The following is a 15,626-nucleotide window of genomic DNA, read 5'->3' on the forward strand; positions in this document are numbered from 1 at the left end:
TAGCATCTGAATTTCCCCATCTTTGATCTGGGGGACTAACTCCTGTCTTGCAAGCTCCCGGTGAGGACTGATTAGATAACACCCCATGCAGCCTCCGTACCATTGGGCTCTGACCCTCGTTGTTCAGTGTCCCCCAGCAGAGGGGGAGGGGTACCCTATGACCAGGGTGGGGTACAGAAACCCACATTTCTTGTGATTTTTAGAAAATACATTCAGGGTTTTTAGTTACACTTACAAGAAGAAATAAGGAAAAGTCCATCCACTCCGTCTTGGCAAATGTGAGGCCCCGGCTATTTCCTGCCGAGTGGAGCGATGCAGAGGTGTCCCCAGTGTGTGTTGTGAGGTGCAGCAAGTCATGGGGTCGGGGAGCGGCAACTCCACCACCTGTCGGGGGTCTCAGTAGAGTGCTCGGGTTGCCTCTGAGGAGCAGAATGGAGAGGGGGCCACACTCGAGGGCCTTGAGCGTCTGACTTCTGTGCTTCAGTAATAGTTAACTCCAGAACAGAAGCGTGTTAGTTTTAAAATCCGCTGCATTTACATCTTTATTTGCATTGGCATAGAAAAAGGGCAAACTTTGACTTGATTGATTGCAGTGCTGACACTGGTGACCTTAGACTAAACAAAAGACATGCAGGGGCACATGCCTGTCATCCCAGCGGCTCCGGAGGCTGAGGCAGGAGGATTGGGAGTTCAAAGCCAGCCTCAGCAATTTAGCAAGGTGCCAAGCAACTCAGCAAGACACTGTCTTTAAATAAAATATTTAAAAAGGGGCCTGGAGATGTGGCCCAGTGGTCGAGTGCCCCTGAGTTCAATCCCTGGTACCCAAGGAAAAAGAAGAAAAGAAAAAAATAAATAAATAACGTCATGACATTTAAAAAAAAAAGAAAGAAAGAAAGAAAAGGGCAGGAGACTTACTGAACTAGTGCGGAAAGACAGGGAGGAAATTTTTCACTTTCACGTGTCATTTCTATGCCATTCCAACATTTTACAACAATCTACATGTTACTACATGTTACTCTTTTATTTTAAAAACAGTAGACATTCAAAATGTCTTTATTTTAAATATTGATTCAACACGTTTAAAAACACATGAAAACAGTCATTACTTGCTATTTACACAAGTCATTCAAGTCAAAACATCTTGATAACAAAGTAGCCTTTCTCATTTTCATATAGAGAAGTACATTTTTGTGTTGATGCTTAGGAAGGCGTTTGCTGAGAGGGCACCTCGCGCAAGGTCCACGCTGTCGCTCTCATTCATCAGCGAGACACACGTGGCCTGAATGTGTCTGTGCTGACAAGTTCTTCACTCCCGACTTGTGCGTTTTTGGAAAGCCCCCGATGTGTGTGGTCACGGTATGTCATTCTTCCACAGAACTTATGAGCTCTTCTTGAATGGCGGCACTCCTTATGAAAAAGGTGTTGAAGTGGACCCTTCCGTGTCCAGAAGAGGTACTGCTCCCGTGTGCTGCCTCCTGCGTTAGTCGGCTTTCAGTCACTGTGACAGCGCACCTGACACCATCATTTTCAGAAGAAGGAAAGGTTTACGTTGGCTCACAGGTTTCCGTCCATAATGGCTTAAGCCGTTTCTTTAAGCCTGTGACATCATGGTGGGGACACATGGCAGAGGAGGGCTGTTCGTGTCATGGTTGCCAGGACTCCAGAGAGAGGAAGGGCTGGGGTCCCAGTGTCCTCTTCAGCTGACCAGTGTCCTGACCTCCTGCGAGGCCCCATCCCTAAAGGTCCCACCACCTCCTCCCTTAGCGCCTCAGACTGGTGACCCAGCTTTAACGCGTGGGCCTGTGGGGAACTCCAGATCCAAACTGTGGCACCTCCTTTTCCTTAAAGACCAGGCAGACAGCACGTGCCTCAGAGAAAGTGGCTGTATTCTAGTAAGCACAGCATCTTCTGCTTGGATTCTCGGTTTTAAGGATGTGCCATTCGCTGTTTTGAGCTGAATCGTTTTTATCTAAGTGCTTATAATTTGGTAGCACGCATAAGACCTAACGTTGAAAGTCATGAGAAATGGAGGCCCTGCATTCTTCTGTCCCTGAACGCCCAGCTGATAGTGTGGCAGGTACAGAATGAGGAGCGCCAGCCGCTTCAGAGATTGCCCATCTCAAGGTCAAGGGGTGTAGATGCTCGAAATGGTGATATGCCTGCCACGTCCCCTCCAGTCACCTCCAGAAAGATGGCGTGCCTCTCCGTATGTTCAGTGGCCAGGGGCTGCGCTAGAGAACTGGAGGGCGGAGCCGCAGGCCTCAGCCCTCCCTGTCCTTGTGTGCTGGCCCAGGACACTAACCACAGCTGCTGCCCCCTCGGGCCAGTCTCTCACCTTGGAACAGGAAGGAGGTAGAGATCGGGGTGCGGTTGCCTCTCCCTGAGGCCAGATGTGGCCCTTAAACCGGGGGCCGGAGCTTTCACATCTGCCCAGTGCTGCATGGGGTGCCACCAGATGGATCCTGCTGCGAGTATCTGCGCTGGTGGCCAGGGGGTGCCCAGGGAGGCCCGTCGCCACGGTCGCCACGTCTGGGGCCAGCCCTCGTGTGGGTGCCTCCCGCCCGCCCATGAGTCAGCCCCGTCGAGTGGCCCCGTGAAGAGCTGCGTGTTGAGCCCGGCCCAGGCGTGCCGTTGTAGTCCGTTTTCTGTCTCGTAGCACAAGGCAGCGTTTTCCAGCAGATGATGACGGTGCGGAGGCAGCCTCAGCTCCTGGTGAAGCTCAGATCTCTGAACAGAAGGTGGCGAGGCCTGCTCAGGTGGGTCCCTGCCTCAGGCGCGTGTGCCTGCGGGCGCTCAGCCCCAAGGCCGCCTCTGCTCTCAGCTCCTCCTGCGCTGCGTCTTTTGTCGGTTACTTCTTTCCTCATTAATTTTCTGCCAAAGAGCAGTAGGAAAATCGGAAAATAACACGGCTGAGGATCCCTTACTCTTCTCTCTACCACTTAGCTCAAGTGCCGGATTTGGTAAGTCATTGAGCTACTCACACTGCCTGGGCCTGTGCTTGGGAACTTCAACTTTTTTAAAAAATTTGGTTTTTTAGCGATACGTGACAGTGGAGTGTGTTCTGACATCACGCACACATGGAGTATACCTTCCCATGCCCGTGCTTGTACCTGACGTGGAGTTTCACTGGTCGTGTAATCATGTATGCACTCCGGAAAGTTCTGTCCGGTTCATTCTTGTGTCTTTCCTGTTTCCAGCTCCCCTCCCTTTCCTTCATTCCCCTTTGTCTAATCCAATGAACTTCTCTTCTTCCCCCCACCCCCTTATTGTGGGTTAGCACCTGAATATCTGAGAGAGCATTTTGCCTTTGGCTTTTTGGGTTTGGCTTATTTCACTTAGCATGATAGTCTCCAGTTTCATCCATTTGCTGGCAAATGCCATAATTTATTTCTCTTTATGACTGAGTAATATTCCATTGTGCATAGATGCCACATTTTCTTTATCCCTTCATCTTGAAGGGCACCCAGGTTGATTCCATAGCTTATCTGTTGTGAATTGGGCTGTATGAACCTGGATGTGGTTGTTTTTAATGTCAGGTTTATTGAGGTCTAATTTGCATGCAGTGAAGTTTTTGATTTTGGGGTGCAGTTTTCACGAACGTACACAATAGTGTGACAGCCATCACAACCAAGAGCACACGCCCTTTGCTCTAAAAGGTCTCTAGTGTCCCTCTGCAGTCAGCTCCCTGGCCCCGCCCTCCGGAGCTGCACGTCAGTGTTCTTCCCCGACGCTTTGCTCGTCCAGACGGCCGCAGGTGGATTCATGCAGCGCACGGCCACCGTACACCCCAGGGTCATCCACGCTGTTGCCTGTGCTAGTGATTCGTTCCTGTTCATTCTAAATAGCACTATGTTGCATGTTGCGGGCGTGCCGCAGCGTGTTTCTCCTTCTCTAGTTGATGGCCATTTGGGTTTTTCTGGGTTTGGGTGATTATAGATAAAGCTGCTCTAAATGTTTGTGTGCAGGTCTTGTGCACGTGTGGAGGTGAGTCTACGTCTCAGGTAGCAATGCACAGCTGTGGGTTTCCTGGGCATCTGTGTTGGTTCAACTATGGAAACTGCTAGGCTGCTTCCCCGAATGCCCGGGCCCTTGCCCTCACCTGTAGCTGCAAGGGTGTCCGTGACTCCGTGTTCTTGGCAGCACTTGGTGTGATGAGCTCTTTCTGTTTGGGCTGATTTAAAAAGCAAACAGCAGTTTGCCATCGTGGTTCTGGTTCGCCTTTTCCTGAGGAGCTTTTCCAGTGGTGAGCCCGCAGGTCCTCCTGTTCTCACAGGTGCCCTGTTGTCGGGGAGCTTTGTCTCAGGATCTTGATGTTCACCTCCTTAAGGTGGGCACAGTAGCACGGTCAATTCCGTAAAGCTGCAAGGAGGTTCAATGGAAAGCAGCTAAGTAGACACAGTCCGCGTTCGTAGTTCCTGGCACCTGGGAAACAAAAGTGTTGGCTGTAATTATTTACATTGTGATTACTTTATATACAAATAAGTGTCGTACACACCAGGAAGATGGTACTGTATCATGGAATTTGTTCAAATGAAGAGGTGTGATATCACTGGTAAGATCGAGGCATTTGAAACAGGCTTTGACGGATTGGAGGAGGGATAGGCCTGTGGGAAGATGTAGAGGGGGCCTTCCCCCAGGTCACACAGGGGACACGGGACAGCAGGACAGCAGAGCACAGCGTGGGGCAGAGCCTGATGCAGTGGGGCAGCCGCAGGAAGCAGGGAAGGAAGACTTGGCGTGGCCTCTGGTGGTGGCTTTCACCTTCTGGATTGGGGCCCTGCTTCAAATCTCCCTTGTTCTCGCTCCAGAGCTGACAGGTATTTGTCCTTAACACGATGGTTGAATCTTTCAGCAGCTGTTCATAACGTACCTGGAGATCAATCCCTCTCCTGCCTTTTTTTTCCTTTCCTGGATATTCGTAGCCCTTTCTTGGCCCATCTACCCTGGGTTTTGTTCCCAGTGAGAGAAACAGCAGCACAGTAGCATCTCTGTGAGGGAGAGCGGCCGGGCCTCACCCTTCCTCGGCTGCTGGGCCAGGCCTCGGGAGCCCGGCGCCCTCCCACGCAGCTCGCTCCAGCGCGGCTCTTCCTGCTGCTGCTGTGGCTCCAAATACCACTCTTCAGACCCTTCCCCGTCTCCAGGTCAAGCCTGGCTGTGTGCGGAGGTCGCGGGGCACCCTTTCTTGTGGACCAGGAACAGTCTCTGTGTGCTGGGTCCTTGTCCCCAGACCTCGGGCCGAGGCTCTTGCTTGAGTATAGCACACAGCAGGCTCCAGGACCTTGGTGCCCGGTGTGCTTGCCGGGAGTTCCACCCTGCTGCCCTGCCGCCCTGCCTGCCTTGCTCTCAGGACCCAGGCTCGGCTGTCTTGAGATTGCCCCGCACATGGCTGGTCCTTCAGTGTGCCCTCCTGGTGATGCTGAGGGCGGGCTGGGGCACCCTGCTGTGTGACCCAGGAACAGGCTGGCTCACAGATAGCAGGCCATGGCCAGCGAGGCCAGAGGCGCTAGGCCTTGCCACAGCCGTGGTGCGAGGCTGGTGCTGTGGGTCACAGCGAGGGGCTAGGCGGGGGCCTCAGGACGAGGCTGCTCTGCCTGACCCCTGGAGTCAGAGGCAGCTGATTCACCTGCAGCCTTGCCACCCGTCCTGCCTTCAGTGGGAGAAGCCAGGGTGGCGCCGACAGCCCATGCCTCTCCTTCTGCGGCCCACCGCCCTGCTGACCAGCTTCTCCTTGGTCCAGCCGCGCTTCTTGGCTCAAAGGAGAAAGGCAGGCGCTTTGCTGTGGAGGCAGCGCTACAGCAGGAAACCCCGGTCTGTCCAGAACCTCGTGCCCCAGGGCCTCATGGGTCGCAGCCTATGGAGCGAGCCAGCGTACCCTGAGGATGGCAGGAGGCTTGAGAGCAGGAATGGAGCAGGGCAGGCCCCACTCCGGGGAGGGAGCTCCAGGGTCCCGCACCTGGGGCCTGTGGCTGTTCTGGGCATTGGCTGTGGCGGGGGTGCGTCGGCGCAACAGGAGCACCAAGCCAGCTTCCCTGGGACCTGGCTTCCTAGCCCTGGAGCTGTTCCAGTCTCTCTGTGCCATGCAGTTGTCACCTCCTCTCAGGGCGTAGTCAGTTCCCTGTCTCGGCCGGGCTCGGTGGTGGAGCGCTTGTCCAGTGTGTGGGGCCCGGGTTCCATCCTCAGCGTGGCATACAAATAAATAAATGCAAGACCCAGTGACTACTAAGATACATGCATAAAAGGAATTAGCTTTCTCATCCTGGAGCTGCTTTACAGAGGGCTCAGCCTGAAGTGGTGCACTTCTCAGCCCCTGGGGGAAGCTCAGAATGTGGACTGAGTTCTGAGGGCCAGTGCCGGGGGTAGCCGTCGCTGCATGTGCAGACATACGAATTTGCTATGAACGGACGCTCCTGTGCCTTCTTGGTGCATTTTTTTCTCTCTTTTAATCCAGTTATGTTATTGCTAAAAATAACTAAGATAATAGTGTGACCTGCCTGAGGCAGCTCCCCCCACGCATGGCACTCTGCCCCCAGGGCCCGCCGGACTCCACGTGAGGGCAGAGGTGTATTCCAGCTTCTTCACCGCTGCCAACCTTTGGTAGCACGGAACTTTCTGGCCATCTTGGGTTTGGAAAAACTAGGTTTCTCCAAAGGAATTTTTTTAAAAAGGTAGGAGCACTGCCTCCCGTAGTGGGAAGGAGCCAGAGGGGAGGCGTGCCGCGCCAGGGAGGGGGGCCGTGCCTGCCAGACAGAGGGGCAGGAGGGGCAGCGCCCAGGGGGCCGCTGAGGAAGGAAGGAAGGCCCCACCCTGCCCGGGCGAAGCCGGTGACTGTTGTTCAGCATGAGCCCTGAGTTGGGGCGCAGCTGGAGCAGGCGACCAAAGGCACGGTGTGGAAGGGTCTTGGAGCCTGGGGCAGCGTGGCCCCTGCAGCCAACTGCCACTCCGAGCTTCAGCTTTGGAAGGAGGGCCCCGGTTGCTCCCGTGGGGATGGAGGAGTGGCGCTGGAAGAGAGCCTGCCCGCGCGTCCACTCTGTGCCCCACGGGTCGCACTCAGGACTCTCTTCAACCGCTGGAGGCCCAGACGTTGCCTCTGTGATCATTGTTCTTCTAGAATTCTCTGGAGTTAAGATAAAGGATTGATTCATAAAATTAGGATCTCTTATAACTTCTGAGTCAGGAGTGTAAACTCGAGTCTCGTGGGAAGCACAGAGTGGGACCTTGTTTTTCGACAGTCTGTCTTTGAGTTGGGGGGTTAATCTGTTGCTCTTACAGCACCTGCTGGTGGTGCCTCAGTGGCGGGGCACCTGTCCAGCATGCGGGAGGCCCTGGCTCCACCCGGCAGCACCAGCTAACCACAGCAGCAGCTGGGGGCGAGGGCTTGCTCCTGCCGCTCGTTCTCAGTGCCTGGAGCTCTTTGCCCTTCGCTTCCTCCCTCACTGCTTCCCTTTGTGTTCGACTGATTCTCATAGTGACAACTTTGATTCCCTTCCGTTTCCTTTTGTGTACACTCTGGAGGTGTTTTCTCTGTGGTTACCATGGGGGTTGCGCATCATATCCTGGAGTTGTAACAATCTGTTTTAAACCGATACCAACTGAACTTCAATCCTGAATCTTTTGTTTGCTTTTAAGTCCTTACTCCATCTCAGGCCCTCCTTTTAACCCATCTGGTTCCTTGAAGTGCAGGTAGTACTTGTCACAAAGGAGGGAGGAGAGGGAGGAACCGAAAGCACAATCAGGAAGCAGCCAGGTCAGAATCCAGCAGGCCTGTCACACCCTCCTGGCCCACCCAGCCCTGCACCCCAGCCAGGCGTGGCAGCCACAGGCCCTTGTTACAGTTTGTAGCTCCCTCGTACCCTGCTCTCAAAACATGTAACTGATGACTTTTCCTTTGACATTTGATGTGGGCGTGCGTGCTAAGATGAAATCAAGGATGGCGACTCAGAGCCGACTCCTAAAGTACAGGTCATCTGGAGTTCAAGTGGCCAGCCTGGAGTGGAAATCTCTCCTTTAGGTCATTAAAATGTTTCCAGTAAGGAAGCAAAACTGCAGCTGTTCCTTAAAGTAAGGATGGTAGAAGCAGATGGTTGGGCCCAGGGGACTACCTGACGACTGCGTTCCTCTCCCTCTGTCATAGCCTCCTGCCAGAAACGCTGATCGGAGGCACATGCTACATTCACCTGCTGGTGTTCTACCGACAAATCCTTGGAGAGGCACTCCTCAAGGACAGGACGAGCCTGCAGAGCACTGGTAAGGAGCCGCTGCGCGTCGCACCCTGTGCTCTGGGGCCAGGGGACCCGTGAAGCCTTGTCATCGCCTGTGGTGTGACATGGGAAGTGCCCGGGGAGGAGGGCCCAGGGCTGTGACCTGGCGCGACTCCTCAGACGCTGAGCTCCGAGCCCGAGTGCATTGCATATTCTAACTCTGGAGGTTTGAGATCCTAAAACGCAGATGCGATCGAATTTTCTCTTTCTGTCTCTGAATAAGCCGTTTTCGCTCCCTGTGTTCTTCCCCCCATTTTTGGGAAGACACCAAAATCACCCCAAATAGCTGGTTCTTAATGCATGAAGTTTAAATGCCAGTGGATTAAAAATGAGCGCATCCAGAGAAGGAGGGCTCTGCATTCTGCGTACTATTTTTACTCTTACAGCTTCTATACGTTTGAATGCTTATCGAGTCTAATGTTAAAAAATAATTTTAGGAAATCAACAAGTTTCTTCTATGAATGAGCTTGCAAAGAGAGAGAAATGTGTGTTGTAAGAATTGCTTCCAAAAGAAAAACAGTTTGATTTTATTGGATGGCCTCGAACTCATGAAATGAGTGAGCAGATCTGTCCTGTCTGCGGTGTGCAGAGCCTGGGGCTGGCCCTCCCCTTCTGCAGCCACCGAGCTCCAGCACAGAAGTACAGGGGCGGCCCTCCCGCCGTTCACAGGAGGGCTGGGAAACACCGGAAGGTAACCGGGAATGCAAGCCACATGGAAGAGGAGGCCCAAGAGGACCCGACTCAGGGAGGACCCCTGCTGGGTAGAGGGGTGGCTCATCTGAAGACCCAAGGCAGGAAGTGCAGGAGCTAGAGGGACGAGAAAGGAAGGCAGGCCAGAGGGGACAGAGGGGTGAGTGAAAGGGACAGCGCGAAGGCTGGCTCCTGGGACAAGCGGCGTTCCTGGTTAGACAGAGGTCCTCACCTGAGGACTCACCACCCGGCAACTTGAGGGCAGCAGCCATTTTTAAGGAATGGCCATGCTCTAAGGGAGAACCGTTAAGCCTTTAGCTGCCCCTTGTCATTGAGTTTATTTTAATGACTCTCAAAACATTTCATGAGTGACACGATTTCTTTTTTTTTTTTTTTTTTTTTTTTTTTCTGATATTTGAGATTGAACCCAGGGGCACTTCACCACTGAGCCAGCTCCTCAGCCCTTTTTGTTTTTCATCTAGAGTCAGGGTCTTGCTGAGTTGCTCAGGGTCTTGTTTGGTTACCTAGACTGGCTTTAAACTCCCAGTGCTCCTCCTCAGCCTCCCTGCCGCCAGGCTCACGGCATGGGCCACTACACCTGGCATGATGACGTCTCCAAGGGAACCAGGCTTCTTACTGCCTGTAGTCGAGGTGACCACTCAGGTCACTGGCTCCAGTGACCCCAGAACACGCATAAGAAGATCTGGAGGAAGGATTTGTCCTTACTGAGGACATGAACTCATAGGATAGACTGCCCTGCCCTTCAGAAGCCGCTCCTCTGGCTGCGTCTCCCCCGACTCAGCACTGCCGCTTGACAGTGTTGGGGGGGCGTGGAGAAGCGCCTCCCACGTGGAGGGGCAGGCCCTTTAAAAGAAGGGTCAGGCCTTCCCTGCCCTCCTGCCTGCCACGGGCCACAGCGAAAGGCCTGGCACCAAACGCAGGGGCCTGGGTAGGGGTCTCCACTCCAGAGCCCTCAGGGTAGCCTCCTGGTGTTGGGCGCCCTGGCTCACGAGCTTCTCTGTGCCACACTCGTGGACTCTCGAGACTCTCCTGCTTGCTCGAGGTCGTGCCGCCAGACTCCTGGTCCCTGGGTCCCTCCCATTTCATCCACTGCCATCCACCAGCTCTGGCATGAGTCTGGGGTCCTTCCCAAGGGGCGGTGGGCTGGAGTCAGCCCTCTCCCCTGGCATCTCCTGGCTCCTGTCCGACCCTCCAAAAGCAGGGCTACCTCCTATCGGAAGCTCTTTCACACGGCACCGTCATGACAGGAAGGGTGAAACGTGAAAGAAACCCCAGGAAGAGGCAGCAGGCTCCCCAGCCCTCCGGAGGGCTCTGGAGTCCTCGCCTAGCAAGACTCACGTCAGAGCTCCCCAAGTAGGACGGGCAGTGGAGAGTGGGGGACAGCGTCAGGCCTCCTGGGGGCCAAAGTGTGGCAGGTGTCGGGATCATTGGGCGCAGAACTGTGATCTGGTGATCCTTATATTTCGGCCGTGCAGTACTGCGTGGAGTGCACAGCAGATCTTTCTGTTCTGTTCCAGATCTGATTAGCCACCCCGTGCTGGCCACCTTCCCCAGGCTCCTGGAGCAGCCGGACGTGATGGATGCCCTCCGGGTGGGTGGACGTGTCCCGATGCACCTGCTGGTTTCCGAGGGCAGCTAATGTGCACTGTCACCTGCTGCTGGCTCTTGCTTTCCCCCAGTAGATGACACACGAACGCTCCTGGCCAGCTGCCTTCCCTGCCCGGCAGTGGGAGGGCACCTGCTGCGTACCCCACTGCACTCGAGTGCCTGCTTCCTCCTCAGCTTAAGACGGCCACCAGTGACGGCCTGAGAGCAGAACTCCATCAGCTGAGGCTTCAGAGGAGCCAGGCCTGCACTGCTGTGTGGTCTAATCCAGCGCAGCTGGTTGTCTGGCTCGGCAGCGGGACGTTAGGTCAGACCTTATGAAAACTGCAGTTTCCGGTAAGCTTTGACCTTAAAAGACGGCCGTTTCCTGTGGCTGAAGCTAATACACCAGGATCAACAAGTGTTAGAAGACACCTTCGTGCCAGGTGCTGCCCGGAAGAGGACAGGTGCCCTGGCAGGCTGGCCCGGGGCCTGGCCACTTGAGGAAGGCAGCAAGTGTGTCATGGTAGAGCTCTTGGGCAAGGCGGACCTAAGCAAGGGCGGCCCGCGGGGATTTTGACGTGGGAGAGCCGGCGAAGACCTCGGGCAAGCATTCCCGGGCAGGAAGGAATTCATGGAGAGTTTCTGGGAAGAGCAACCATTGCTTTTGGCGTGATGGTCAAGCCAGGGAGTGAGGGTTGCGTGGCAAGGTCCATTGCTCCGTGGAGGGCGAGGACTGGAGGTGCCGGAAGGAGGTGGCCGTGCCGGGGTGACTCCACTGCCAAGAGGGCGTCAGAGGGCCCGACAGGCGATTAGGGGCCTTGTTTTCCACCAGACTCCGTCAGACCTTGCAGGCGACCGGGTGCTGGCTTGACTGGGGCAGGGGTGGGATCTCTCAAACCGTGTCAGCTGAGCTTCACAGCCGCGGCCACTCGCTGGCTCACTGGGGCCTGCCGGAGACGCGGCGTTGATCTCCCTCCCTCTGAAGCCCTTCCTGTCCATGCGTTCAACAGAGGTGTCGCCGAGCCCCCCTGGCTGGCCCTGCTCTCCGCAGGAATGTCTCCGTAGGTCACAGAACCTAGGTGCTGGGCTGGGGGAACCTCAAGGTCAGGCTAGCCTACAACTCCATGTCCTTGATAAGCAGATGGCTCAGAAACACAGTGAGCTGACTGGCCAGGTTCAGGAGGGGCCGGGGCAGGGCTGTCCCTGTGGATGAGCTCAGTTATGCCCCAGGCTGGTCCTTAAAACACACATGGAGGAAGTTGTCCGTCTGTTATGACGTGAAGGAAAACACCTCATCTGAGACACACTAGGTATGTGTGGTGAGGTACCCAAGTAGAAGGAGGGCTGGCTGCGCGTGCGTGTGTAGGCACGTGAGTATGTGTGTTACATGGTACAGACAGGTAAAGAGAGCTCTGCGAACATTGGAGGACTCTGCAGAACACTCAGTAACGACCTCTGGATGGTGGGTCACTTTAATTTGTATTTTCTCAATGTGCCCATGGTGAGTTGTTTGTCTGATTAAATAGCAGAAGTGGGAGTGTTTGCACCCCCACGCTTGAGCCTGTTGTACGACAGGACACGCAGGCTCCGCCCGCTGGGCCTCCCCCGTGGCTCTGGGCTTGCTCCTCACTCCTGGGACCCGCTCTGCAGGGGTCAGCAAAGACCCTGCTCCCTGGTCCCCCAGAGTGCAGGCAGGCAGAGGCCCCTACCTTAGGGCATCATCTGGAACTAGACAAGTGGCCCCCGTGCTGCCCTTTGTCCCTGCAGGAACAGAAAGAGAATGGAGGTTGGTCCTCAGGTTCTCCATGGCCTTTGCCCTGAAGGCGCCGGGGCCACTTCTGCTCCCTTCCCCTTGGCCAGGTCCAGTCATGTGATCCACTCAGCATCCAGGAAGAAGGAGGCCTGGTGCAGAGCAGCGACCCTGACAGGTGACCGTGGGCAACAGCTACCGCTCGCTGCTGGCTCAGCGAAAGATGAAGTGACGTCACTGACAATAGGCAGAGTTTACTGGAGGTTAAGTTGCCCAGTGATACTCACATTAAGCCATACTGTTCTTTAAAATTTACATGATGAAGTGCATGAGCCTTAGTGTACTTAGCTGAGTTCAGTTTTGTTAGCTTTTTTGAGACAGGGTCTCACTAAGTTGCTTAGGGCCTCACTAGATTGCTGAGGCTGGCCTCAAACTTGCAATCCTCCTGCCTCAGCCTCCTGAGTCGCTGAGATTACAGGCGTGCACCACTGTGCCCTGCATGTGGTTAGCTTTTTAATAATAGTGGCCTGTTAAGTAAAGCACTCTGGCTCTCTCAGGGGCCTCTTCAGGGCCTGGAGGACCTCCAGGCAATGGTGAATAGTCAGTAGGGTGGGGAGCCATGGTCCCAGGAGGCAGTGGTGACACTGAACACTTCAGGATCTTCCCACAGTGTCCCATCTGTGATCTCCTGAGGAGAAGCGTCCCTGCAGCCTCTATGTCATGGGGACTCTCTTTCCTGGCACTGTGTGCTCATGAGCACCTCAGAGTCTCCCTACCAAGAAAGGCCTACGTCCTGCAGGTGAGCCATGGGCCCGGCCCGGCAGGAGGATGCCTCGAACTCAGGGCCTGGGCAGCCCGAGACTGCACGCTGCGTCCAGGCTCACCTCTGCCAGGACTGGTGCTTGAAGTTCTTCAGCGCGTCCTCCTGTGGGATCAGTGAAGCTCGCGGTTTCTTATTTCTTTAGAGAAGCTTTTGTGAAGCCTGTGGACAAGCTGGAAATACTTACTTGCAAATCTGCTTCAGTCTATCTTACATCCATTGGCATCGAGCGTCACTTGGCAGGCGGGACTGTCGGGGACCATGGCATTTGGGTTGTTTTCTCCTTGCTGTCTTCCCTGTCCTGGTGCTGGGGCAGTGCCCTGAGCAGGGTGCCCTGCTGTCACTGATTCTCTTAAATTGGCTCTGACTGCTCGGGACCCGGGCTCCTGGGTGTCTTGCGCACATCCAGCCCGTTGGCCTGGTACCAGTGATTGGCAGCAGATGCAGGATAGTGTCGCACCTTGCATGTGTAGATTCTCTGCGCCATTTCTAGCCCTGCCCACAAGTTTACTACAGAGTCAAGAGGCAGAAGTGTTGCAGGGACACGTGACTAACCTCTTTCTGCTTGCTTTTTTAGAGTTCGTGGGCTGAGAAGGAAAGCACGTTGAAAAGATCGGAGAAGGTAATGTGATTTTTCACACCAAACTTAACACATGCTGTTGTTTGCACTCGAATAACGCCTCTTCTTCAGCAAAGTGACCACAGTGGTGATCCCTTGCCATCAGGGAAACTGGGTCACGATGGCTGCAAGCCACATTCCAAGAAGGGCGAGCGAGCAAAGTCATCTCAGATCACTGAGTTTCATGACGTGAAGGGGAAGGCGCTAAGCCAGCCCTCCCAGCAGGCTCACAAATGTTCCTTACTTGTGAAAATCCCGGTAGCTTTCAGTACCCATATCAGAGAAAGAGAAGGAGAAAGAAAACCAGCCTGAACTGTATCATACTATTTGAAAAAATGTCTGCTCTAGCTTCTGTTGCTTGGTAATCAGCAAAGGGAACTCGCGTCCCACTGTGAGTGGTGTTTGATTTCTGTAGTCCAGGGTCCAGCCAACATTTTCTTGTTTGGAAGGGAGAGAACCCAGGGACCCTGAAACACTGAGCCGCATCCCCAGCCCTTTTTATTTTTTATTGAGAGACAGGGTCTCACTAAGTCCTTAGGGCCTCGCCAAGTGGCTGAGGCCAGCCTCACACTTGCGATGCTCCTGCCTCAGCCTCTAAGGCCACTGGGATTACAGGCGTGCTCCACTCTGCTTGGCCAGATCATAAATATTTTTGACTTCGTAGGCGCTGTGGTCTCTGTACTAGTGCTCAGCCCTGGGTGGAGGCTCAGCCCCTTGTGGAACACTCACTTAGCATGTGTGAGGCCCCTGGCTGCAAAAGCAGCCCCAGACATGTAAGTGACTGACTGAGCGTGGCTGTGCTTCTAGGAAACATGATTTTAAAAAGAGGGAGAAGGCCGAATTTGGCCCACAGTCCTCACTCGCCAGTTGCTGAACTGTGTTGCTCATCTGTGAGGAACATGGAGAACAGGGAGCTAAGACCCCGCAGACCTAGGGCCTGTCTAGTGTGCACCCTGAGTCCCTGGGACTGCCCTGCACATGGTGGTGTGGCTGGGAGACACCCCGGGTGCACCCCTGCCTGCTGATACGGCACCACCCTTGTCAGGGGCCTCCGGCACCCTCAGGACGGCCTCCAGGCGAGGCTGCAGGTCCATGGCACTTCTCCTGGGTCTGTTTTCTCGGGACCCCAGACGAACGCTGGCCGTGGCAGAAGCCGAGGGCAGCGGCCTGGTCCCCTGGACGCAGGTCCTGACGCTGGGGGCACTTAGGATGAGCCTGGTCTCCAGGAGCCTCAGGGCCTGGAGAGCCAAGCCCGCTCCTCGCACCGGCCCAGCCCCGGGCACCCTCCTGCCGCCTGGTGGCCTTCAGTGAGGGTCGGTCCCCACTGCAGCGACGCAGGTCGACTCACGGCTCGCCGTCTGCCTTTCACAGAGGGACCCGGAGCTCCTGAAGGCGGCATTCCTCCTGGTCTACCACGACTGCGCGCTGCCGCTCCTGCAGGGCACCGCGCTGCCGCCCTTGCGCTGGGCCGAGGAGGAGAGCGAGGCCACGCGCTGGAGGGCCATCGCTGCCTTCCTCAGGCAGAGCCGGGAGGACGGGGGTGCGCTGCGCGCTCTGCTGTCGCCTGATGGTGCCCACCGGCCTTTCGACCTCTCGGAGCAGGCCTATGACTTCCTGGGCGAGGCCCGGCAGCAGTGGCCTTGACCTGCCGCAGCCAGCCAGAGGCACAACCGAAGGCAGCCGCCCGCCGCGCCGCCATCTTGCTCCTTCTTTGGTACAGATTGTATTTTTTAAATAGTTATGTAATTTGAGTATGTTTTAAAACAATAAAATAAATTTTATAAGAAATGCTGTAAGATCGAAATTTGAAGACTTTTTTAAAAACAACTACATAAGTTGGCAATATCAATTGCTATAAAAACAAGATTTTATCAAACGCTA

General features: G+C 55.0%; 1 protein-coding gene across 7 annotated transcripts in view; it reads left to right on the forward strand.

Moving 5' to 3' along the window:
* Nucleotides 1–15,425, forward strand: part of NPHP1 (nephrocystin 1) — a 47,743-nt gene extending 32,318 nt beyond the window's left edge. For 5 of the 7 annotated variants that reach the window (XM_079110659.1, XM_079110658.1, XM_079110660.1 and 2 more), the window contains 6 exons: nucleotides 1,376–1,452; nucleotides 2,657–2,756; nucleotides 8,132–8,244; nucleotides 10,487–10,560; nucleotides 13,704–13,748; nucleotides 15,117–15,425. In XM_079110659.1, the coding sequence (XP_078966785.1) occupies nucleotides 1,376–1,452; nucleotides 2,657–2,756; nucleotides 8,132–8,244; nucleotides 10,487–10,560; nucleotides 13,704–13,748; nucleotides 15,117–15,389 (682 nt within the window). In that variant the 3' untranslated portion in view covers nucleotides 15,390–15,425. Of the gene's footprint in view, nucleotides 1–1,375; nucleotides 1,453–1,710; nucleotides 1,893–1,921; nucleotides 2,572–2,656; nucleotides 2,757–8,131; nucleotides 8,245–10,486; nucleotides 10,561–13,703; nucleotides 13,749–15,116 lie in introns of those variants that run through there. The other 2 variants (XM_079110663.1, XM_079110661.1) reach the window with 2 other exon arrangements.
* Nucleotides 15,426–15,626: the final 201 nt, after the last annotated feature.

The sequence above is a fragment of the Sciurus vulgaris genome, assembly GCF_902686455.1.
Source record: "Sciurus vulgaris genome assembly, chromosome: 14".
NCBI classification, from domain to species: Eukaryota; Metazoa; Chordata; class Mammalia; order Rodentia; family Sciuridae; genus Sciurus; species Sciurus vulgaris.